The sequence below is a fragment of the Salmo salar genome, chromosome ssa12, assembly GCF_905237065.1.
Source record: "Salmo salar chromosome ssa12, Ssal_v3.1, whole genome shotgun sequence".
NCBI classification, from domain to species: Eukaryota; Metazoa; Chordata; class Actinopteri; order Salmoniformes; family Salmonidae; genus Salmo; species Salmo salar.
The window spans coordinates 60,799,960-60,825,033 of NC_059453.1; the positions used below are offsets into that span (position 1 = coordinate 60,799,960).

Sequence of the window (25,074 nt, forward strand, 5' to 3'; positions counted from 1 at the left end):
AGAATTTGGCAGTACGCCCAACAGGCCTCACACCTGCAGACCACGTGTATGGCGTCGTGTGGGCGAGCGGTTTACTGATGTCAACACTGAACAGTGTGCCCCAAGGTGGTGGTGGGTTTATGGTATGGGCAGGCATAAGCTACGGACAACAAACAGAGAACACCAAGATTGACAAATTCACCACTGGCGGCCCTGTGCCGTAATTGATGGCAATTTGAATGCACAGAAATAACGTGATGAGATCCTGAGGCTATTTGTGGGGACCTTTGTTTTAAGGTATCCGTGACCAACCGATGCTTATTTCTATTCCCAGTCATGTGAAATCCATAGATTAGGGCCTGATGAATTTATTTCCTCATATGAAATGTAACTCAGTAAAGCCTTTGAAATTGTATGTTGCATTTATATATTTGTTCAGTATAATTTGTCATTATATCCAGAATAAATCATAGGAACAGGGTTTGGTTTTGCGCAATATTCTATCCCAGTGGATCCCAAACTGTGCGGCAGTTAAAGGAACTCTGTCCACGGAAATCAACATTTTGCCATTTACATCTGAGGTTAAAGGAACTCAGTCCGGCTTTAAACTTCCTCTTGAAAGTTGTAGTAGAATGCACAAGGTATAATTTTGAAATTGGATAGTGCATCATCAGTTCCTCTTATCATGTCAGTCATTGCAGACCTTGGAGAGCTATTTATAACTTGTCAGAAATGTCCAGATCAACCAGCCCATGTCAGCTGTTTTTTTTAGACCATATATATTGGTGCAATTTTTTTGTCACTTTTAGTCACACATTAGACATGGCAACATGTATTTATTTACAAATAAAATTGATTTAAAATTGCAGATTATTGTTTTTTTTACACCCCATGACAAAATGTGTAGAATTGCATGAAATGAGCTTCAACCTGAAAAATTCTCTCCACCAACAAGAGGGGTGTGAAGAGTTTGTGTCATGAACTGTGCTTTTACCCATATAAATAGGAGTGACTCGTGCTCAACGGGGGTGCGAGATGTTCCCCAATGCTGGAAGGGGGGTCACGAGTGATAAAGTTTGGGAACCCCTGGTCTATCCTACTGTTAGGTTCTAATTATCCAAGTAAGAACTCAACGGATACTATGAAAGCTTAAACTAAATGTATTCTTCCCAAAGGATCGAACAGCTGAATCGACAAAGACATGGTACGATAGTGGTGGTATATGTACCCCACTTTGGGTGGAGTCTCCTCCTTCTCGCTAAACATTGCATCTTTATTACTAGGTAGGAAACAAAGTGATACGGGAAATAAACGGTTCCTCTTCCCTTAACCTGACCTCGACCCCCTCATCCACGGCTCTTTCCCCTTATCAGTACTGCCACATGTGACCGTTTTCCCTGCACTCAGCCCCTCCCACCCACCATAACCCTTCCTCCTACAGACAACTCATGGTGTAAACCCTCAGCTATTGCACCCCTCATGTCTCTATTAGAACTAATGATTAATAATAGTTCAAGCTCAGATATCCAAACCCATCACTACACAATTGCAGACTGAAAACATGGACTCATTACCTTGATGCGTTCTCTGTTAAATCTAACGAGATGCTTCTGTAAATCAAGCAGACAACAACAGATCAACATCAATTTGCAAGGGATATTTCGAGCCAACGTAGAACCAGGCACAACTGTCTTCACTTGCGTAACGAATGAGACTCCAAAATATTCTGGACCAGTGGTTCCCAAACTTTTTATAGTCCCGTACCCCTTCAAACATTCAACCTCCAGCTGCGTACCCCCTCTATCACCAGGGTCAGCGCACTCTCAAATGTTGTTTTTTGCCATCATCGTAAGCCTGCCACACACACACACTTTACATTAATTAAACATAAGAATGAGTGTGAGTTTGTCACAACCCGGCTCGTGGGAAGTGACAAAGAGCTCTTATAGGACCAGGGCACAAATAATAATATAATAATAATCAATTTTGCTCTTTATTTAGCCATCTTACATATTAAACCTTATTTGTTCATCGAAAATTGTGAATAAATCACTACAGGTTCATGAGAAGGGTGTGCTTGAAAGGATGCACATAACTGCAAGGTTGTATTGGAGAGAGTCTTAAATCATTTTCCACACACAGTCTGTGCCTGTATTTAGTTTTCATGCTAGTGAGGGCTGAGAATCCACTCTCACATAGGTATGTGGTTGCAAAGGGCATCAGTGTCTTAACAGCGCGATTTGCCAAGGCAGGATACTCTGAGCGCAGCCCAATCCTGAAATCTGACAGTGGCTTCTGATTAAATTACATTTTCAAAGAACTGCTTGTTGCAATTTTGATGAGGCTCTCTTGTTCAGATATCGGTAAGTGGACTGGAGGCAGGGCATGAAAGGGATAACGAATCCAGTTGTTTGTATTGTCTGTTTCGGGAAAGTACCTGCGTAATTGCGCACCCAGCTCACTCAGGTGCTTCGCTATATCACATTTGACATTGTCTGTAAGCTTGTTCATTTGCACACAAAAAAAAATAATTAAATGAGGGAAAGACCTGTGTGTTCATGTTAATGCAGACAGAGAAGAGCTCTAACTTCTTAATCTTAGGCTCAATTTTGTCCCGCACATTGAATATAGTTGCAGAGAGTCCATGTAATCCTATATTCAGACCATTCAGGTGAGAAACAACATCACCCAGATAGGCCAGTCGTGTGAGAAACTCGTTATCATGCAAGCGATCAGACAAGTGAAAATGATGGTCAGTAAAGAAAACTTTAAGCTTGTCTCACAATTTAAAAAAACTTGTCAATACTTTGCCCCTTGATAACCAGCGCACTTCTGTATGTTGTAAAAGTGTTACATGGTCACTGCCCATATCATTGCATAGTGCAGAAAATACACAAGAATTCAGGGGCCTTGCTTTAACAAAGTTAATCATTTTCACTGTAGTGTCCAAAACGTCTTTCAAGCTGTCAGGCATTCCTTTGGCAGCAAGAGCCTCTCGGTGGATGCTGCAGTGTGCCCAAGTGGCGTCGGGAGCAACTGGTTGCACGCGCGTTACCACTCCACTATGTCTCCCTGTCATGGCTTTTGTGCCATCAGTACAGATACCAACACATCTTGACCACCAAAGTCCATTTGATGTCACAAAGCTATCCAGTACTTTAAAAAGATCCTCTCCTGTTGTCCTGGTTTCCAGTGGTTTGCAGAAGAGGATGTCTTCCTTAACTGACCCCCCCCTATAAACATAACGGACATATACCAGGAGCTGTGCCTGGCCCGCCACGACTGTTGACTTATCCAGCTTTAACGCATAGAGTTCACTGTCTTGTATGCTAAGCAGTAATTGTTTCAAGACATCTCCTGCTATGTCACTGATGTGTCGTGAAACAGTGTTGTTTGATAAGGATATTGTCTGTATAGTTTTTACCCCCAGCATTGTCCCAGCCATATCCGCGGCAGCAGGAAGAATGAAGTCCTCCACAATAGAATGGGTCTTTCCTGTCCTAGCCACTCGGTAGATCACCATATAAGACGCTTCTAGCCCCTTCTTATTAATGGTATCTGTCTTACTACTTGAAAGTCGTCTTAATTCTCACTCAAAAAACTTCCGTGGCTTATTTTTCAAATTGGCATGTTTTGTTTCTAAATGTCTGCGCAAGAGTGAAGGTTTCATTGAGTTGTGTGAGAGTACTTTTGCACATAGGAAAGGCACTACTCCCAATATGAGTGACCCCCAAATCAATGTAGTTCTCATCATATTTGCGCCTCTCCGATGGTCCAACGTCCCGGTCTGTTGTTCGGTGCTTTCCCGGGTAAGGGGGCAGTAGCTCTTTGGCTGCATCAGATTCACAATTGTCAGTGTCCATGCTAGCTGGGCTAACAACACATGTAGAATTACTGATGCTAGCATTGGATGTGCTCGTGGAAGCAGAACAACTTGTGTCATCGACAGGTGCAGGTGTAGTACTGCTGGCCGTAGCAGTACTACCAGTAGAGCTGGTATGTGTCTCTGGACGCGGGCCTTTTTATTTATTTTTTTTACCATTTATCTGTTTTCAAGCAAACGGAATGAGCACCAGCTGCGTTTGGAATTCCCACGAGAGAGTAACGGTTTAATGTGATTGGATGCTAATTATTGGACTAGGCTACCTGTATTTGACATTGTGTTGTTATTTCGCTGAACACTAGATGGTTTAATTTTATTTTTGGCAGTGAAACGAGGCTACTCAGGCGAGGAAAAAACCTCACCCAAATGTATAGACCCGTTGGAAAATATAAATGGACTGTTTGAAAATGTGAATCACATTTTTATTTGGCATACCCCGACAACTGGGGGTACCCCCGTTTGGGAATACCTGTTCTGGACATTCCTCGCAAACACTTTTTTTCCCAACACTTGGGCTGTTGTTGCATCACATGTGCCATCACAACAGCTGTTTGTCACTTGATTGTCATTTGGAAAATTCCTTCTTGGATCAGATGATGTGAAAATATCACGGCTTAACTAATCAGCTGGATACCGAATGCAGAATTATTGAAGAACCACGTTAACGACAGCATCGATTTAGGTTTTAAGTATCAAAGTAAGGTGACTCTTTTGGTTAGAAGCATTCGATTTTGCAGTCGCATACATTATTTGGAATTTGTGTGCCCATGAAGACTGGGATTTGATATCAGCAAACCTCCAGTTTGCCAGCTCACTTCTTGCCTCCGGTTGCTGGCACTCCTCTCTAACCTCTAGGCTACCTGCTGCCCCAGAGCCATCATAGACCTTCACTATGACATATACAATATTAGTGAATATATTTTGAGAATAATTTAAATGGAATCATTGCCCAATTTTTGGGGCAAACAACCTGAAAGTCCAATGTCACAGCAATTGTGATTTTATATTTGAATTAATTTGAATGATATTTTATCGTCTAGTCTCGGTCAATAGATCGTGGGAACAAGAAGGAGGTGAAGGAGGCCAACAAATACTACTTCATCGAGTCGACTATCGCTCTCTTCATCTCCTTCCTCATCAACGTCTTCGTTGTAGCAGTGTTTGCCGAGGCCTTCTACGAGAAAACCAACATTGAAGTGGTGGGTATAACGACTAACCAGACCCAGCATGTCATCTTATGTCTCAGAATGTAACACTCCTTTACAGATGTTTTATTTAAGCAATAAGGCCAGAGGAGGAGTGGTATATGGCCAATATACCATGGTTAAGGACTGTTCTTATGCATGACGCAACACAGAGTGGCTGGACACAGCCCTTAGTCGTGGTATATTGGCCATATTTTACAGACCTTATTACTATTATAAACTGGTTACCAACCGAATTAGAAGAGTAAAAATAACTTTTGTCATACTCGTGGTATACGGTCTGATATACCACGGCTGTAAGCCAATCAGCATTCAGGCCTCAAACCACCCAGTTTATAAATAGTAATATAGCATGGCCAGTATGGCACCTCTAAATCAGTGACGCCCTTTGTTTGTGATGTGCTGCTGCTCTTCTCTGTGTGTCACAGAATGCAATGTGCAATGCATCAGGCAGTCCACACACAGACCTCTTCCCCCTGGACAACAGCAGGCTACAGGTGGACATCTACAAGGGAGTATGTCTTTAATGGATTAACAACAGTCTACATAACCTCCTGTGATAGGAAATCACAGGATCTGTCAATCATTTTGTCATGAAATTACATTTATTTAGGTCTTGATAAGATGCATAACCATAGAGGGGACTGTCTTTCTTTCTTTCTGTCTGTCTCTCTGACTGTACAGGGGGTAGTGCTGGGTTGTTTCTTTGGCCCTGTGGCCCTCTACATCTGGGCCATCGGGATCCTTGCTGCCGGACAGAGCTCTACCATGACTGGCACTTACTCTGGCCAGTTTGTCATGGAGGTGAGAAAGTGCTGATATACTCATTGGCTGTGTTTCTGTGTGTATGAGAGAGTTTGCAAATTGTATTGTTAACCATTATTGTGTATGTGTGAGAGAATGGGTTTTGTGTAGGTCCGGATGTGGGTGTGTTGACTGTTAGTTCTCTCTCTCTTTGCCCCTGCCTCAGGGTTTCTTGAATCTGCGTTGGTCCCGTTTTGCACGGGTGCTTCTCACCCGCTCCATCGCCATCTTCCCCACCCTGCTGGTGGCCATCTTCCAGGACGTGCAGCACCTGACGGGCATGAACGACTTCCTCAACGTGCTGCAGAGCATGCAGGTCAGAGAGAAAGCGAGTGGGAGGTCTGGAGACATGGAGGACAAAGAGAGAGAGAGAGGAGACAGGGAGGCTTGACAGAGAGGATACATGAGGGCTGGGGACATGCAGGTCAGAGAGAGAGAGGAGACATGGGGGCAGGTCAGAGAGAGTAGAGGCTGGGTCTGGGGACATGCAGGTTAGAGAGAGAACACCATGGAGATTCGGTACTGCTGTTCTCCCAGTGGAGAACAGCTAATCAGGGCTGGCTGGGAGTCTTTTAGGGTGTTACATTGATGCTTGTATTCAAAGGTATAGAAGGGGACTGAATGCAGTCCGTTTTAACTGTTCTTGCTGCCTTTCCTTGTTCTATAGCTTCCGTTTGCTCTGATCCCCATCCTGACCTTCACCAGCCTGACATCCATCATGAATGACTTCGCTAATGGACTGTGAGTCATCATAACCCTCTACCCCAGAGATGGGCGGCAGGTCTCCTGCCAGGTAGCGGTTAGAGCGTTGGGCCAGTAACCGCTTGTTCGAATCCCCGAGCCGACAAGGTGAAAAATCTGTCGATATGCCCTTGAGCAAGGCACTAAACCTTAATTGCTCCAGGGTTGCCTTTGATAATGGCTGACCCTGGCCGTGACCCCACTCTGAGGGGAGTTGGGATATGCAAAAAATAAAAACATTTCCAATTCACACATGCGTATAATTCATACATACATAAAATAGGAAAAATATAAGCACCCACCAAATTATTATTATATGACTCCGATTGGTTCTGTGTTTTCACTGATAGACCAATTAATTCATAGACGTGATGACAGGGATGCGTCTCAAATATAACCTACTTTTCTACTTGTGCTGAGCGATTAGTGCTTTTTGAGGTTGGTTCGGTTATTAAAAAATAATCAGTATTATGTTAAACATGAAATGCATTCTGAAAAATTATTTTAGAGCTTCCCTCAGCCATCACCTGCCTTTTTCCTGACACTGACAGTGGGTTGAATTCTGTAACAACACAGAATAAAACAATAAGAGCCTCATGATGGTAGTGAATGCCTATTACTGCTTCTCAACCAAAATGTATTCACATTACTTTAATACAATATTTCAGTTGTGTATATTACTTTGTTTTTATTTGATGACTTTTATAATTTAATACCTTTAAATCATCATCTCATTTTACATTTACATTTGAGTCATTTGGCAGACACTCTTATCCAGAGTGACTTACAGTTAGTGAGTGGATTCATCTTAAGAAAGATAAGTGGGACAACCACATATTACAGGCATAGTGGTCGAGATTATTTAAGATACTCTTTGAAGAGTTATGGTTTCAGGTGCTTTTAGAAGATGGGCAGGGACTCTGCTGTCCTAGTTTCAGGGGGAAGCTGGTTCCAACATTGGGGTGCCAGGACAGAGAAGAGATTGGACTGGGCTGAGTGGGGTGCTGCCCTCCCGTTATCGGTGGGAGGGCCAAGAGACCAGAGATGGTAGAACGGAGTGCTCGAGTTGAGATGAAGGGTTTGAGCATAGACTGACGGTAGGGAGGGGCCGTTCCACTTTTTGCTTTGTAGGCATACACCATGGACTTGTAGTGGAACGTTTGAGTTATTTTAGCAGATGCTCTTATCAAGAGTGACTTACAGTAGTGAAAGCTAGTTTTTTTTGTACTGGTCCCCGTGGGAATCGATCCCACAACCCTTGTTGCACGCGCCATGCTCTACCAACTGAGCCACACGAGACTCCATCTCATCTCTGCTCAAGCAGTAGCAGCCAGACAACCATCTGTTATTTCTGTGCTTCCCATTGAACAAGTTGTCCTATTTAGGTAGGCTAACTATCAATCAGGTAGAGCTACCTCACGAACTGTCTATCCCTCTCGTCGTTGTGTTGTCATTCCTCTTTCACGCAGTCTCCTATGGTCTGTGTGTATCCGCCTCTTTCCGTGGCCGGAAAGAACAGGCACAATGGATTATGGCCATTCGTTGTAGTTAATTACCAAGTTTCTACGTTGAGCTAGGTTAAATATTTGCCTAATGAAAACTACAACTTCCAATCAGCCCAGCGTCCCACATAGTTCTTGACTTAATTTATCTTGTGAATTATTTGATTTCTCTAGAGAAACTAAATGGAATTCAAGTAATTGAACCGACGTCTGTCAATTAGCTGTTTAATAACCGAACCCCCCTGAAACTTCGGTTCATCGCTCAGCACTATTCCCTACATATTATACTACTTTTGACCAGGGCCTGGAGGAAATAAGGGTTCCATTTTGGATGCAGTTCGATTTTCTGTATTTGCACTGATAGAGAAATGATTTCATACATGTGATGACAGTGACAATTTATCATTGTGCCAATTTACAATCTCAGCTGTGCCTGTGCTCCTCAGGGTGTGGAAGATAGGCGGAGGGGTGGTCATCCTGGTGGTCTGTGCCATCAACATGCACTTTGTGGTGGTTTACGTGACCAGCCTAAGCAGTGTGGCTCTCTATGTGCTGGCGGGCTTGCTTTGTATAGCGTACCTATGCTTTGTGGGCTACCTGGTGAGTTGATATAGCAGTCATTATAACACCATGGACCGGGTTTGATTAGCACACAACACTGTATATTAACACCAGAATGAAGTGATTACTTTTCAATGCTGAATACTGAATTCAGGGTTTGGAAAGATGCATTGTAAACTATTGTAGGGAGTACAATGACCCTCTTCTACCCTCTTTGTGTGTGTCCACAGGCGTGGCATTGTCTGATAGCCCTGGGGGTCTCCTGTCTGGACGTGTCCTGTCTGGCCAGCAGGGTAAGCAACAACAGACCTTCTGTGTTCATAGAGGAACAGCCAGAGTATGACACCTAAAACTGAACAAGACAGTGTTTAAAAGATGGACCAACACACATGTCGGCTGTGCACAGTAGATCACCTGCTGGTTGTCAAAGAACGGTGGCAATTCACAGGGTGTCCGGAGGTTCTTAGTCTTAAATGAATTTATCTGTTTTCACAGGTCTTAAAAAATGTGAAGGAGGTGACTACAGTGTTTCTGTTATATTGTGCAGCTACTTAATTGTTGCCACCATGGCAAAAAATCTATTGAACATCAAATAATACTCAAGGTGCACTTTCAAAATGTTAGAGAGCTATCCACGTGTGCGCCTCTGCGTGTGCCAGTGCGGGTCGGTCCGTTGCCAGAGGAGAGAGAGGAGAGAACAAGGTAACCTGTACAATTTGATAGACAATAATACTATAGTTGGGACGCTAAACCGAAAATTGCTGACACTGTCATTTCCCTCTTGCCAAAGCAATTTTGCTTACATCGGTGATTCGGCTACACAACATGCCTGTAGATTTTTTGGTTCTAAAACCGTTATTTGGTCAACAGTAATGTGCATTCACCTGCTTCCCACAATGAAAGTATCTGCCCTTTCCTTGTTTCGTTGCTGGATCTCACTCCCGCTCCAGTCTTTGCACACGTAGTAAAGGAAGAGATCCATTCTGATAGGCGCAAGCGTACTGACAGTTGAGCAACATTTCAAAATGTAGGCTAATTGCAGGAAAGACAGTTTTTAAAACAACTACTGTTAAAAAAGAGGAAAGTCTCTGCTTTGAGTATACCAAGTATACCAATTATTTCTCAACTGTCAATGGAAATAACACCACTTTACAAGCATAGTATGTAATTGAGATTATGCGCCGGGGGAATGGAGTGGAGAGCACCATGTGTGGTGAATAGGCATCAAGTAGGTCTACCAATGGAAAGTTTTTGTAGAACATCAAATGTACTGTTAGATCAATTGCATGGCTATCTAGCAACCATATAATATTTAGAGTTAGCAATCTAGCTAATGTGTTTCGAGTTCCCATTTCCTCAGGTGGTAAATGATGTAGCATGTAGCCTAGGCCAATATGCACAAAACATGCAGGCAAATTCATCTCTCAAAAGATATCTGATTATTCTGGATCCTATTTTGACATGTTGCACATCAAAATACCCATTATACATTCACTGAACATGTTAGATGAAATAGCTCACTTCTTTCGTGTCTTACTTGGCACTGGAAAAAGTCAGTCTAGAGCCCTGCCGCTTAGCTACCTTGCTTTGAAGTATAGCTATTTGATACCTGATTTATTGAATAAGGGAATTATTTTATTCAACTTTTTGGTTGTAGGCTAATGTTCAAATGTTATATCATAATACCTCCAGGAGAGCTACTGGGTGAGTAGACATTTATTTCAGCCCAACTCTAGCACCAGATTCTTCAAATTCACTGCTCAACAGGACCTTGTTAAGCTGACTCTGTTGTTTGAGCAGGGCTGAATCAAAAGCCTGCACACCCAGTTTGCATTTGACTTTAAGGCATTTTTATTTCAGCCCAAGTCTATTGAGTGAGCATTAAGCTGGTATTGATATCGAAGCCAAAATTCTGAACACTTAGTTTGATATCTAGCTAATAATTAGCCCATTGGGCTAGCCTAAACAAATGCAGATGGGCAACCCCATGCTTCAGCCATCTATAGCCTAGCCACTATGCTACTAAATTCCTTAGGCTACGGGACAAATGCTCATGGCTAAAATAGCACACCTGCCTGATAATATGAGCCATGTAGGCTATAGCCTTTGGTGAAAGAGCCAGCCCTAAAAATACTACTTTTTGCCAACATGGGCTCATTTCTAGAGGGGAATATTAGCAGGTGTATGGAGCACGCAGAACCTAAAATTTGTATTGAAATTGCATTCTGAGTAGCATTAATAAGGTCTTAAATTCAACTTCATTGAATCTGCAGATACCCTGGATTTAACATGTAGAATCATTGGGAAATAAACATAAAATGAAGCCTGAACAGAAAATGACGCACCTGCTGTGCACAACGGACATTATGTAAACCCCAATGACAACAAATACACTTGTTCCTGTTCAGAGGCCTCCCTGTCCCTTTTGAGAGGATTCTCAGTGGTCAGCCATAGTTTTTGATATCCTATCTTTCATGCTCAAGCAGAGCGAGTGTGACTTGTTCTCGTGTTTTTCAATGAGAGAACTAAGTTCGAATTTGATTTCTCTCAAATTATTGCAGTCCTATTCCAGGTTAAGATGTAAAAAGTTAATCTTGCACAATGGAAATTCTTATCCTGCTGACATGATAATCAGCCCAAGTCTATAGTATTTGGAAGCTGCTATCTATCTATTTGGTATTTGAACATTATTGTACACTACATGACCAAAAGTATGTGGACACCTGCTCGTCAAACATCTAATTGCAAAATCATGGACATTGATATGGAGTTGGTCCCCCCATTGCTGCTATAACAGCCTCCACTTTTCTGGGAAGGCTTCCCACTAGATGTTGGAACATTGCTGCGGGACTTTCTTCCATTCAGCCACGAGCATTAGTGAGGTGGGCACTGATGTTGGGCGATTAGGCCTGGCTCGCAGTCGGCGTTCCAATTCATCCCAAAGGTGTTTGATGGGGTTGAGGTCAGGGCTCTGTGCAGGCCAGTCAAGTTCTTCCACACCGATCTCAACAAAGCATTTCTGTATGGACCTAACTTTGTGCACGGGGGGCATTGTCATGCTGAAACAGGAAAGGGCCTTCCCCAAACTGTTGCCACAAAGTTGGAAGCACAGAAACGTCTAGAATGCCATAGCGTTAAGATTTTCCTTCACTGGAACTAAGGAGCCTAGCCCGAACCATGAAAAACAGCCCCAGACCATTATTCCTCCTCCACCAAACTTTACAGTTGGCACTATGCATTGGGGCAGGTAGCGTTCTCCTGGCATCCACCAAACCCAGAATTGTCCATCGAACTAACAGATGGTGAAGCGTGATTCATCACTCCAGAGAACGCGTTTCCACTGCTCCAGAGTCCAATGGCGCCGAGCTTTCCACCACTACAGCCCACACTTGGCATTGCGCATGGTGATTTTAGGCTTGTGTGCGGATGCTCGGCCATGGAAACCCATTTCATCAAGCTCCCGACTAACAGTTCTTGTGCTGACATTGCTTCCAGAGGCGGTTTGGAACTCAATAGAGAGTGTTGCAACTGAGAACAGACTATTTTTACGCGCTATACGCTTGTGTTGCCTACCAATTCGCAGCTGAGCCGTTGTTGCTCCTAGACTTTTCTACTTCATAATAACAGCACTTACAGTTGACCGGGGCAGCTCTAGCAGCGCTAGTCTGTAGCAACCACTTCATAATAAATGTCCCAATGAAGCATACTCCTGCAGCTACGCATTGCACTGGGCTGACCACATTTTATGTTGAATAAATATCACCAGGCCCTAGAAAGCCCAATGAGGAAAAACTTGGTAAGCACTACTTTGTTTTTGGTTGGTGTCAGTGATGGATTTCTTTGCATTTGTCAATTTTTGACACCATAGATTACAACATTGGCATTGAACACTCACAATCACTTGATGAAAAGAGCTTTGCTGCTTACAGTACGTAGCCTATGCGCAGCCAACATACAACTGCTTAAACATTTCCCGGGAATGGTTAATGAGTTGATGAATGAGATCCTACCAATCGAGTGCTTATGACATTAAGTAATAAGAGAATCAAACTCGCATTGTATGAGATTAACCATCTCTCACGCTCTTCTTCACTTCTCAGATGCTGACGGGCCACAATGACATTTACCTGCTGAAGGACATGGACAGCGACACGATGGTGGAGAGATTAGAAGAAGAACACGTTGGAGGAGTGGTTATTAGCAGTGATACAGTCCGTAGCTAGAGAGAATTCACAGGGGTGACCTAACATGGAGGATGCAGTGCGCCTCCTGTGCCTTAGTGCCAGCCAGACCTTCGTAAATGCCCATCCTCATCATCTGACCCTTACAAGAAGCCTTGAACCCCTCACTTGACATTCCACTGGGCAGGTAGCCTAACTATGATTGGCATTATATGAAGGTTAGGCCTATTATCAAGTTTACCCTAATGAGTTGTTGGTTTTTATCATGTCGAGCATGCTTGATCAACGTGGCACTATAAAAATTCTGCAAATGAGCCGTCTTTTTCACGGGACAGCATTGTTATGACTTTGAAAAGCTGTGATCATTTTATATGGGAAATACACTGTGTGTAGTGAGTTGGTTACAAAAAAGGCAATTGCCACCAATTTATATGCATGTACGTTGTAGAATTGTTTTATTTATGAACACACAGAGAACTTCATTTTCGTAAGACTTTATCAGAGCAAGCACTTAAAGGGCCAATTCACAGTTGCTACATCCGTTTTTGAGCATATAAATTAATGATATACACTGAGTATGCAAAATATTAGGAAGACCTCCCCACAACCCCTTTTGCCCTCAGAACAGACTCAATTTGTCGGGGCATGGACAGGAATGCTGGTACATGTTGACTCCAATGCTTCCCACAGTTGTCAAGATGTCCTTTGGTTTGTGGACCATTCTTGATACATACGGGAAACTGTTGAGCGTGAAAAACCCAGCAGCGCTGCAGTTCTTGACAGAAACCGGTGCGCCTGGCACCTACTACCATATCCCGTTCAAAGGCACTTGAATCTTTTGTCTTGGATTTAACAAGTGACATCAATAAGATATCATAGCTTTCACCTGGATTTACCTGCTCAGTCTTTCATGGAAAGAGCAGGTGTTCTTAATATTTTGTATACTCATTGTATATCAATTGTTTCTTGAAGAATATTACTTAGAAATGCCTCATGACCATAGTTCAGTCGTACCCCATCAGAACCCAGTACACCAAATCTTGGAGGGTCAGTCCTTGCATACATAGCACGGTCTATTAATTTAAGTGGTTACATTTCTCCAGGCCCATCCCTCAGCTTTTTATCAAAACAGAGGTGGGGTGTCTGCTTTGTTTTATTGTTTCAAGTGTGGATTGGCCCTTTAAGAACAACTTCCTAACCCAGTTGCTCTGGCACTTGCAATTATAACTCCCCAGGGCTCCCGAGTGGCGCAGCGGTCTAAGGCACTGCATCTCAGTGCAAGAGGCATCACTACAGTCCCTGGTACGAATCCAGGCTGGATTTGTATTTTATTTATTTAAAAAAGAAGGTATGCACCCACTGCCCTGCTCAAACTGGGGCAGGGGTGTTCAAAATAATTCTACATTTTATTTATAAAACACAATTTATCACACTCAAGGTGCTAATAGATAAATATTTTAGATGTAGTCATTTAAAATGTTCTACAAATGTCCTGCTATTTTGGTCATTCCCTCCAAAGCACCCCAGTAAAACTAAAGCTTTGGCTTTACAGTGAAAGGCATAAAAGCAGCCCACATGCCCAAATGATCCCATTTCCTTCAAATCATTTCTCAGGGAAAATGTTAATGTGATACTAACAATTGTACTGACCTCTTTCTGTGAATTCAGTGTTTTTGTTAGTACAAAACTCTACCCATTGAAATTCTGTTGAAGTTTAAATTCGTACCCAAAGCCCAATATAATGAAAGATGCAGGCCTTTTCTGCTTCTTGACGCAGTCTATGAAGTCAGAGGTGTCACTGCTAAATACAGCTCCTGATGACCATTGTAGAATTTACATAGATCTACACTCAAAATGTCAGTCTATAAATATATCATAAATAGAACGTCTCTGCATGTGCATGATCACACCACTTTAGTGAAGTCATTACCATGGATTGTTTTAATTATGAAATCTTCAAACAGAAGTCATTCACTTGTATGGTTTACATATGACATTTATTTTTAATGTGGAATTTTATGTACTGTAAAGCCAGTATTTGTATTTGGTCAATTTAACAATCGCATAGATATATTGACTTTATTTTTATATATCTTTTTCAAAGGAAACTAAAGTATCAACAGTTTGTGGCTGTTAAGTTTCGCTGGTACCATACATTTTCGATGAATAAAAATATTTGTACAAAATAACCTTTTCTGTTTGTCACTTTCCAAAGATAAACCATTAAATACTTTTCACAAATTTCACTATGTACAAACTCATTAACAGCATTATATATATTTTTAAACAGTCCGGACACTGAAAATAACATCTTTGAGACCCGTTGAGCTCCGTGTCAATACTTCTCTTTAGGGAGTGAACGTTCTTTATAGTAAAGGTTACAACAATGGATGGCTCTCCCTTCAGCAAAATATATTTGACCTAAACCCTCCCTCAACGCTTGGGGGGAAAAAAACAAGTGACCATCCCCTATACCCAAAATAATAATTAAATCAAAGTGGATAGCAGAGAACATTCCTACCATTTTCCCTCACTTCCTGGACAGACCAGAGCCATAGATAAGCAGTTTTAGAAACTGTTCTTCATCCTGTAAGCATTGCATAGCAACACAGGAGTTGATAGAGCAGAGGACTGCAGGCCAGAAAGTTGTGGGTTCGCAGACCACCGTGGACAAGAGTAGGGGTGGAATGAATGTCTTTATAGTAAAAGCATTGTATTTGCAGGTCCGAGACAATCTGGCCTTTTTCTAAAAATGTCATGCAATTCTACATATTAGCAGAATTTTTTTAATACCACACAAATGACAAATTACAGGCCTCTCTCTGTCCATTCTTATCCTATGTGTTCATTTTATCTTATTTCTACAATGCTAAATCAGTGTGTCTTGTTTGCAAACAATTAAATCTGCGACATCTAATAGGAATCTGAGCATGGTACTTTCAAAAGTTAGGTCTACTTTTCCACCCCAGACAGAGTAGGCCTACCAACGCAGAAATATGTAAGCTTTGACTACTGGCTACTCTTCTTCTGTGGCTTAACCCAACGAGAGTCAGTCATAAGTGTTTACCTAAAAGCTGTCTAGGTTTTTATTTTATATCACCTTTATTTAACCAGGTAGGCCAGTTGAGAACAAGTTCTCAATTACAAATGCGACATGGCCAAGATAAGGCAAAGCAGTGAGACAAAAACAACGAGTTACACATGGGATAAACAATCGTACAGTCAATAACACGATAGAAAATCTGTATACAGTGTGTACAAATGAAGTAAGGAAGTAAATAGGCCATAGTGCGAAGTAATTACAATTTAGCAATTAACACTGGAGTGATATGTGCAGATCAGGATGTTTAAGTATAAATACTGGTGTGCAAAAGAGCAGAAAAAAACTAATATGGGGATGAGGTAGGTAGTTGGTTGGGATATTTACAGATGGGCTGTGTACAGCTGCAGCGATCGGCTGCTCTGACAGCCGATGCTTGAAGTTAGTGAGGAAGATATGTCTCCAACTTCAGTGATTTTTGCAATTTGTTCCAGTCATTGGCAGCAGAGAACTGGAAGGAAAGGCGGCCAAAGGAAGTGTTGGCTTTGGGGATGACCAGTGAAATATACCTGCTGGAGCGTGTGCTACGGGTGGGTGTTGCTATGATGACCAGTGAGCTGAGATAAGGCGGAGCTTTACCTAGCGAAGACTTATAGATGACCTGGAGCCAGTGGGTTTGGCAACGAATATGTAGCGAGGACCAGCCAACGAGAGCATACAGGTTGCAATGGTGGGTAGTATATAGGGCTTTGGTGACAAAACAGATGGCACTGTGATAGACTGCATCCAATTTGCTGAGTAGAGTTTTGGAGGCTATTTTGTAAATGACATCGCCGAAGTCAAAGATCGGCAGGATAGTCAGTTTTATGGGGGTATGTTTGGCAGCACGAGTGATGGAGGCTCTGTTGTGAAATAGGAAGCCAATTCTAGATTTAACTTTGGATTGGAGATGCTTACTGTGAGTCTGGAAGGAGAGTTTACAGTCTAGCCAGACACCTAGGTATTTCTAGTTGTCCACATATTCTAAGTCAGAACCGTCTAGAGTAGTGATGCTAGGCGGGTTGGTGCGGGCAGCGATCAGTTGAAGAGCATGCATTTAGTTTAACTAGCGTTTAAGAGCAGTTGGAGGCCACGGAAGGAGTGTTGTATGGCATTGAAGCTCGTCTGGAGGTTTGTTAACAGTGTCCAAAGAAGGGTCAGATGTATACAGAATGGTGTCATCTGCGTAGAGGTGGATCAAAGAATCATCTGCAGCAAGAGCGACATCATTGATATATACAGAGAAAAGAGTCGGCCCGAGAATTGAACCCTGTGGTACCCCCGTAGAGAGGTCCAGACAACAGGCCCTCCGATTTAAACATCTATTGTACAGAAAGTGAATAGCTTAATCAATTGATAGTAACAGAATTAGATTACTTCCAAGCAAAGTCTATTTTTTGTCTTCTCAGCTATAGAAGGTTCTAGTTCAGCCTCAATGTCAAAGACACGAGGCAATGATATTCCCATATGCATCGGAGTCGTGTCTTTCCCGGTTGTTTTACAGCATAAAGCATCACGGACCAAAGCGCTGTTATAGATCATGCCTTTTGCCATTTTCTTAAATAAAAGGTAGGCCTATGGCATACCCTCTCATTACCCCTCAATTCGAGTCTTGGTTTTAACTTAGCCTACCTCCGTGACAGTGAAGGGCTGTTATTTAAAGAGTGCTTCAGGGCTGTTATTTAAAGAGTGCATGGTGGGTTTTTAAAACAAATATTTATTTAACGAAGTCAGTTAATAACAAATTCTTATTTACAATAACGGCCTAACCCTGACCACGCTGGGCCAATTGTGCGCCGCTCTATGGGACACCCAATCACGACCAGTTGTGATACAGCCTGGAATCGAACCAGGGTCTGTAGTGACGCCTCTAGCACTGAGATGCAGTGCCTTAGACCAACAAATCTATGGATAGCCTATAGCCTAGTTTGTCTGTCGAACAGGTACGCCTACCTCTTTCGTAAATAGGAATAAATAGGCTCCAACACAAAGCTCTCTTGTTGTTAGTAAAGTCTAATTAACATTAAGACTATGAATGAATTACACCTACTCGAATTTGCCTACCTTCAGCACCATGAGCTGTCTGTCCATTTCCGATTGATTGTACTGCGGCTGTTGCTTCAACTTTCAGCACCACAATGTAAGTTACTCGAATCTGGCTTATTGTGAGGTCAGTAACTGATAAATACATCATGGGCAAGAAACACAGTTTTTACTGAAATCAATTACAGTAGTAGCAAGCTATCAAAGTTGACCTTTGGTCCTCATCTTTTTGCTCTCCTTCTCAAACTGAACAGAACATAGGCTGTGTGCAAGGGTGCATTTTTTTGGGACTAGGCCTAACCATAAATTATTTTCAGAAAAAGCCTTTGACTCTCCTCCTAAATTGCCACCGTAGACCTACACAGCACAGCCATTGGTTGGGCAGCACACAAAAAAACGTTTTTGATTAGCAAGAGCAGGCCAGGACTCAGGGTTGGAATATCCATTGTAGCCTAATTGTATTTACACCATCCCGGCAGCTTTCTTAGAAATGTAACTTTGCTCTTTGCTTCTCTGAGCATGCACTTCGTAGCCTATAAGCTCTAGATCATATGATTGTCACCACACTAAATAGCCTATAAGCACACTTGATATTGTGCACCCAGGCACACATTGATATATAGCCTAATGAGCAACAAATTCAAAAACACTGAGAAATATTGAAATTTCATCAATTACATGACCCTCCCCTGGACTAGATTTAATTAAAAAAATACTAAACTCTCCCCTTGACTGAAATTGAAAAAGCATGACCCTCCCCCATTTTCCTCCAGGTAACCATTCTGTAAATTTCCATCCATCCCTTAGAAGAGTTAGTAGTGTGCGGATAGGTGGTTGAAAATAACCTTTTACCTACTTCTGTACCTGTTAATGAAATAAGAACTTAACTCATATTTCAAAGTAGATTTTAGAAAATAACCAATATATTATTTATTATATAATAACAATAACACTACATGGTGAGGCTGACAATGGTCAATGAGTGGATTGGCTATAGGAGTTTATGGTGTGCTGGTCGCCTTCAAGGTGGCATTTTACTGGTGGTTTACATCAGGTGTCTAGCAAAGAGGTAATGATTGAAACAGAATGAATGTGCCACTCGACTACCTGAAATGTACTAACCTTCTTCAAAGTGACTGCCAGATTGAAATGCTGCTTAGCTTAAATGACGCCCTCACCAAAATAAATTACTTGCCATGAATGAAATGTTATTTTGACAGCTATAATCCATTCTATGATTTCTATTTCTAAGGGTAGAATGCAGAAATGGCAGGCGTGGAGCGTTTTCTGGTCATGTCACTTGCTGATTGGCTGGTAGGCTCACTTGCTGTCTTCACCTGGGTCCGTGGGTGCAAGGTATTGTTTGTACATAGAGTAGATCACCCCTACAAATAGACAAACATTACAGTCATGTTAGTGTTCCATTTCATGGTAGTGGTACGTGTATAAGGGCACAACACGGTCACAGTCTTGTGTGATACATGTTGCCCCTGTAAATTGATTAAGAGATATTAGCTGTTGGGCCTGTGTATCTGTTTTACAGCACATATTAGATTAGGACTTACCTAATGTCATTGCGCCTACTATAAAGCCTTGAGCTCCAACACGCATGTGGATGAGGTGGACTGACATCTTTGTGTCTCCTCGCGACTTGAGCCTCCACAGACCAAAGGCGACCACTGCAGCGCATCCTGCCATGCCTGTAAAAAACACATGGGAAATGCAATGATGGTCTGGGTGTATGATATCTAACCTTAGAACCAGGGTTGGAAAAGTGGATTACATTTTATTCCATGACTGACTAGGATTCAATCAAACATGCACTATGAAAAAGTTCCACTGCGGTGAAACCACCAACAGGACTCATGCTCTTGTAAAAATTGTTTATATTTTTTTTGTACAGCTTCACTTACCTATTGGGACAAACGGAGACTCCTTCGCTTTCCTCATAAATTTTGATTCATTCTCATCATCATATGTTGGCAAATCTTTGTTGGAGGACATGGAGACTGCTGGGAGGAGAGGCTGACATAAGGGAATACTGGCTTGAATAACACACAGTCCAACTTATATCCCTCACTAATTACAGTAGGTACTGTAGTCTTGTCATACACACTACTGTTGGTAAAAGATAATGTACAGTGACTTCGGAAAATATTCAGACCCCTCCACGTTTTGTTACAGCCTTATTCTAAAATTGATAAAAACATTTGGTTTTCCTCAATCTAGACACATTACCCCACAATGACAAAGCAAAAAACTGGTTTTTACAAATGCTTTCTAATTTATAAAAAATAATACAACTGAAATATCACATTTACATAAGTATTCAGACCCTTTACTCAGTACTTTGTTGAAGCACCTTTGGCAGTGATTACAGCCTTGATTCTTCTTGGGTATGATGCTACAAGCTTGGTACACCTGTATTTGGGGAGTTTCTCCCATTCTTCTCTGCAGATCTTCTCCAGCTCTGTCAGGTTGGGTGGGGAGCATCGCTGCACAGCTATTTTCAGGTCTATCCAGAGATATTTGACCAGGTTCAAGTCCAGGCTCTGGCTGGGCCACTCAAGTACATTCAGAGACTTGTCCCGAAGCCACTTGTGCATTGTCTTGGCTGTGTGCTTAGTGTCATTGTGCTGTTGGAAGGTGAACCTTCAGCCCAGTCTGAGGTCCTGAGCGCTCTGGAGCAGGTTTTTAATCAAGGATCTCTGTACTTTGCTCCGTTTATCTTTCCCTCGATTCTGACTAGTCTCCCAGTCCCTGCCGCTGAAAAACATCCCCACAGCACGATGCTGCCACCACCATGCTTCACCGTAGGGATGGTGCTAGGTTTCCTCCAGACGTGACGCTTGGCATTCAGGCGGAAGAGTTCAATCTTGGTTGCATCAGACCAGAGAATCTTGTTTCTCATGGTTTGAGAGTCTTTAGGTGCCTTTTGGCAAACTCCAAGCGGGCTGTCATTTGCCTTTTACTGAAAAGTGGCTTCCGTCTGGCCACTATGGTGAAGTGCTGCAGAGATGGTTGTCCTTCTGGAAGGTTTCCCATATCAACAGAGGAACTCTAGAGAGAGCTCTGTCAGAGTGACCATCGGGTTTGACCAAGGCCCTTCTCCCCGATTGCTCATCTCTAGGAAGAGTCTTGGTGGTTCCAAACTTCTTCTATTTAAGAATGATGGAGGCCACTGTGTTCTTGGGGACCTTCAATACTGCAGAAATGTTTTCGTACCCTTCCCCAGATCCGTGCCTCGACACAATCCTGTCTTGGAGCTCTACGGACAATTCGTTCGACCTCGTGGCTTGGTTTTTGCTCTGACATGCACTGTCAACTGTGGGCCCTTATATAGACAGGCGTGTGCCTTTCCAAATCATGTCCAATCAATTGAATTTACCACAGGTGGACTCCAAGTTGTAGAAATGTCTCAAAGATGATCAATGGAAACAGGATGCGCCTGAGCTCAACTTCGAGTCTCATAGCAAAGGGACTGAATACATGTAAATAAGGTATGTTATTTTTAATTCATTTGCTAAAATTTCTAGCAACCTGTTTTTTGCTTTGTCATTATGGGGTATTATGTGTAGATTTCTGAGGATTTTTTTGTTATATATATTGCTTTTGAATAAGGCTAACGTAACAATGTGGAAAGTCAAGGGGTCTAAATACTTCCCGAAGGCACTGCAAAGATTCTCATTTAATCATAATAAATGTATATTGCTTATAACAAATGTCCCTTTACCACACAACGCTACTTACCTACGTGACACAAAGCAGGAACATGCCTTGAACTTGTACATTTGAGTTTACTATTCAACTTACGTACAGTAGACTCGAGGGATGGACCGAGTTTAGAGCTTCACAGCCCGCTGGCTTGATGTGGCATTTTAAACTACGGCGTTTGACAATCATTTACAGTCACTGCTTTGTGTTAATGTATGTTTTTTATTGCAAGTTATTTGTCCTCGTGACCGTAGAATGTGACCTAACGTTGTAAGCTAGCTAGTATCCCAGACAAGGACAGAATCCCAGAAGACAGTCCTAATCATCTATAATGCTAGGATGGCGCATCATTTACAGTGAGAGTACAAATTATTACACAGCCATTCGAGTGAGCTTTATACAATTGGTTGATTACTTACATTCGATCTGTCGAAAGGTCCCGCTAAAGAAGCAATGTTTTGGCTGCGTTTGGGCGCTGTTTCAACCTCTGATGTCAAGCAAAGATAGTGAAGTCCTGCAACGATAGTTTAGTCAATTTTCTTTCCCTCGTTTCCGTATCACGCAATATTCTTATCGCGATAGAAAAGCTACGGTAACGTTAGTGTACCGTAATACACCGTAATAACGTGCATAAGGACAACATCGAATATTTGTATATTTTTTTCAACATACGATTTGATATGTAGGTAGGTTACAGTGATTTTTGGAAGCTATTCATTTGTTTATTTAAAATTAATAAAAGGTGCTGATTGATCAGTCAGCAAGTTATGCCTGGGTCATCAAGGTGTAGTAGCACAAAACATGGCACACACATTGAGCACAGAAAACAGCACAAAAGGCAAGGTAGAGAGAACAATACATCACGCGAAGCAGCCACAACTGTCAGTGAGTGTCCATGATTGAGGCTTTGAATGAAGAGATGCAGATAAAACTGTACAGTTTCACAGTTTTTTGCAGCTCGTTCCAGTCGCTAGCTGCAGACCTTTAATAGAATGTGACTGGCAGAACGGGTGTTGGATGAGGGCTGAAGTAGTTATCTCGGATAGGAGGGAGTGAGGCCCAAATCTCTGGCGATGCTTACGGTCTGAATACACACGGGGGTGCACGCGAGCTAAAACAAGTGTCTTGTGTCAACCAGAGAGGATCTTTGCCTCGACAGTTATTTATAATACTTGCCACAGTTTTTTAAATTGTATTGCTTATTTGCTGTTGTTGCAGTTACATTTATTGCACTCCGAGTTATTCCATTCCTATAAATAATGAAAGTCTCTGCACATACATCATTTCTACGTTCATATTTTTTTTACATTCTTCCTCAAACATCTATTCCATTTTACAGGTAGGCCAACTGGTGTTAGTCTACAAAGGGGTTCTCCGTGAAATACCTTATTTTCCCAAAGTGAGCAGTCTGCACTGCTGGACAGTGAGATTGTGTTAGGATTTATGTAAAATGGGAGGGTTTTTCTCTAATTTTCTTTCCTTCTCTCCCCCACCTCTCTGATTCAGAGGGGTTGGGTTAAATGCGGAATACACATTTCAGTTGAATGCATTCAGTTGTACAACTGACTAGGTATCCCCTTTCTTCTGTCTCCCTCAAAATCTCTCGATTTGGGCATTTTTGTTTGCTTCTCTTGTTTTATCACCTCTTTTTACTACGCCTCTCTGCGGGCCGTCTCGTTCTGTCCTTCTCTTATTCCCTCTTTCTCTCTCCTCCTGTTTCACTCTGCCCAGGCATCACAGTTTGCCTTCTAGGCCCCTTTTCCTGGAACCAGGGCTCTACAGCAGAGGCCACCTCAGGGCAAGATGGCAAGGAGGAGGGGGAGCAGTCTTCCTGCAAATCACATGGTACAGGAGGTGTCTTTACTTCATGAGTTCAACTTGTGGTCTACGATGTAGTTGAGATATAAATATATTTGTAACCAGGGGTATTAATCAAAAGGGACTACTACACCACTGTTTTAGTTAACTTCGCTATGTGTGTCTGATTGCCCCACCCTTGTGAGTTCTGGTGTTCTCTACTTATCCTGTCTCCCTCTCTTCAGCCCCCTCGTTCCTGCCAGACACTGAGGATCACGTGACCTCTGTATAGGTTTTCCATAAATTCCTCACATTCTCAACCAATGGGTATCCAGTATCACACCCTTCTATTTCCTTGTTACTTCACTGTTCTGCTGCCTGCACATGTGTGCTCTCTCTTCCTCTCTCCCTATAGGTCAATGTATTGGTTTACTGTATATAGTGCCAGACCAAGCCAGACCTCACACAATGCAGCACACACTGTATTGCTCAGGCATATCTGTGACAGGTTGTTGGAGTATGTTGTCAGAGAGTGAGATATTACAGTTGAAATCAGAAGTTTACATACACCTTAGCCAAATACATTTAAACTCAGTTCTTCACATTTTCTGACATTTAATCCTAGTAAAAATTCACTGTCTTAGGTCAGTTAGGATCACCACTTTATTTTCAGAATGTGAAATGTCAGAATAATAGTAGAGAGAATGATTTATTTCAGCTTTTATTTATTTCATCATATACCCATTGGGTCAGAAGTTTACATACACTCAATTAGTATTTAGTAGCATTGCCTTTAAATTGTTTAACTTGAGTCAAACATTTCGGGTAGCCTTTCACAAGCTTCCCACAATAAGTTGGGTGAATTTTGGCCCATTTCTCCTGACAGAGCTGATGTAACTAAGTCATGTTTGTAGGCCTTGCTCGCACACGCTTTTTCAGTTCTGCCCACACATTTTCTATAGGATTGAGGTCAGGTCTTTGTGATGGCGACTCCAATACCTTAACTTTGTTGTCCTTAAGCCATTTTGCCACAACTTTGGAAGTATGCTTGGGTCATTGTCCATTTGGAAGACCCATTTGCGACCAAGCTTTAACTTCCTGACTGATGTCTTGAGATGTTGCGTCAATATATCCACATAATTTTCCTCATGCCTCATGATGCCATCTATTTTGTGAAGTGCACCAGTCCTTCCTGCAGCAAAGCACCCCACAACATGATGCTGCCAACCACTTCACGGTTGGGATGGTGTTCTTCGGCTTGCAAGCCTCCCCCTTTTTCCTCCAAACATAACGATGGTCATTATGGCCAAACAGTTCTATTTTTGTTTCATCAGACCAGAGGACATTTCTCCAAAAAGTATGATCTTTGTCCCCATGTGCGGTTGCAAACCGTCGTCTGGCTTTTTTATGGCGGTTTTGGAGCAGTGGCGTCTTCCTTGTTGAGCAGCCTTTCAGGTTATGTCAATATAGGACTCATTTTACTGTGGATATAGATACTTTTGTACCCGTTTCCTCCAGCATCTTCACAAGGTCCTTTGCTTGTCACGACTTCCGCCGAAGTCGGCTCCTCTCTTTGTTAGGGCGG

General features: G+C 42.3%; 2 protein-coding genes across 8 annotated transcripts in view; one reads left to right on the plus strand and one right to left on the minus strand.

Moving 5' to 3' along the window:
• The window catches only part of LOC106565428 (natural resistance-associated macrophage protein 2), a 51,226-nt gene extending 36,181 nt beyond the window's left edge, over nt 1-15,045 (plus strand). For 4 of the 5 annotated variants that reach the window (XM_014132551.2, XM_014132552.2, XM_014132553.2 and 1 more), the window contains exons 10-17: nt 4,903-5,061; nt 5,496-5,582; nt 5,752-5,871; nt 6,038-6,187; nt 6,539-6,612; nt 8,561-8,714; nt 8,906-8,968; nt 12,776-15,045. In XM_014132551.2, coding sequence (XP_013988026.1) covers nt 4,903-5,061; nt 5,496-5,582; nt 5,752-5,871; nt 6,038-6,187; nt 6,539-6,612; nt 8,561-8,714; nt 8,906-8,968; nt 12,776-12,898 — 930 coding nt within the window. In that variant the 3' untranslated portion in view covers nt 12,899-15,045. The remainder of the gene's footprint in view (nt 1-4,902; nt 5,062-5,495; nt 5,583-5,751; nt 5,872-6,037; nt 6,188-6,538; nt 6,613-8,560; nt 8,715-8,905; nt 8,969-12,775) is intronic. The other variant, XM_045691598.1, reaches the window with a different exon arrangement.
• A 3,834-nt stretch (nt 15,046-18,879) lies between these two features.
• hig1a (HIG1 domain family member 1A) lies at nt 18,880-22,266 on the minus strand. 3 transcript variants are annotated; one of them, XM_014132277.2, is made up of 4 exons: nt 22,112-22,266; nt 19,892-20,003; nt 19,544-19,678; nt 18,880-19,363 (listed from the first exon to the last, which is right to left on the minus strand). In XM_014132277.2, exons 2-4 carry the CDS (start codon nt 19,980-19,982, stop codon nt 19,299-19,301), a joined length of 291 nt encoding a protein of 96 aa, XP_013987752.1. In that variant the 5' UTR covers nt 19,983-20,003; nt 22,112-22,266; the 3' UTR covers nt 18,880-19,298.
• Between the last annotated feature and the right edge of the window lie 2,808 nt (nt 22,267-25,074).

Bases quoted from the DNA above. Each gene is read 5' to 3' on its own strand.
- hig1a (XM_014132277.2), bottom strand. From the start codon at position 19,982: ATGTCCTCCAACAAAGATTTGCCAACATATGATGATGAGAATGAATCA. The intron at 19,679-19,891 runs GTAAGTGAAGCT...TGTTTTTTACAG, and splicing joins GTCTCCGTTTGTCCCAATAG to GCATGGCAGGATGCGCTGCA. The intron at 19,364-19,543 runs GTAAGTCCTAAT...GTCTATTTGTAG, and splicing joins AGTAGGCGCAATGACATTAG to GGGTGATCTACTCTATGTAC.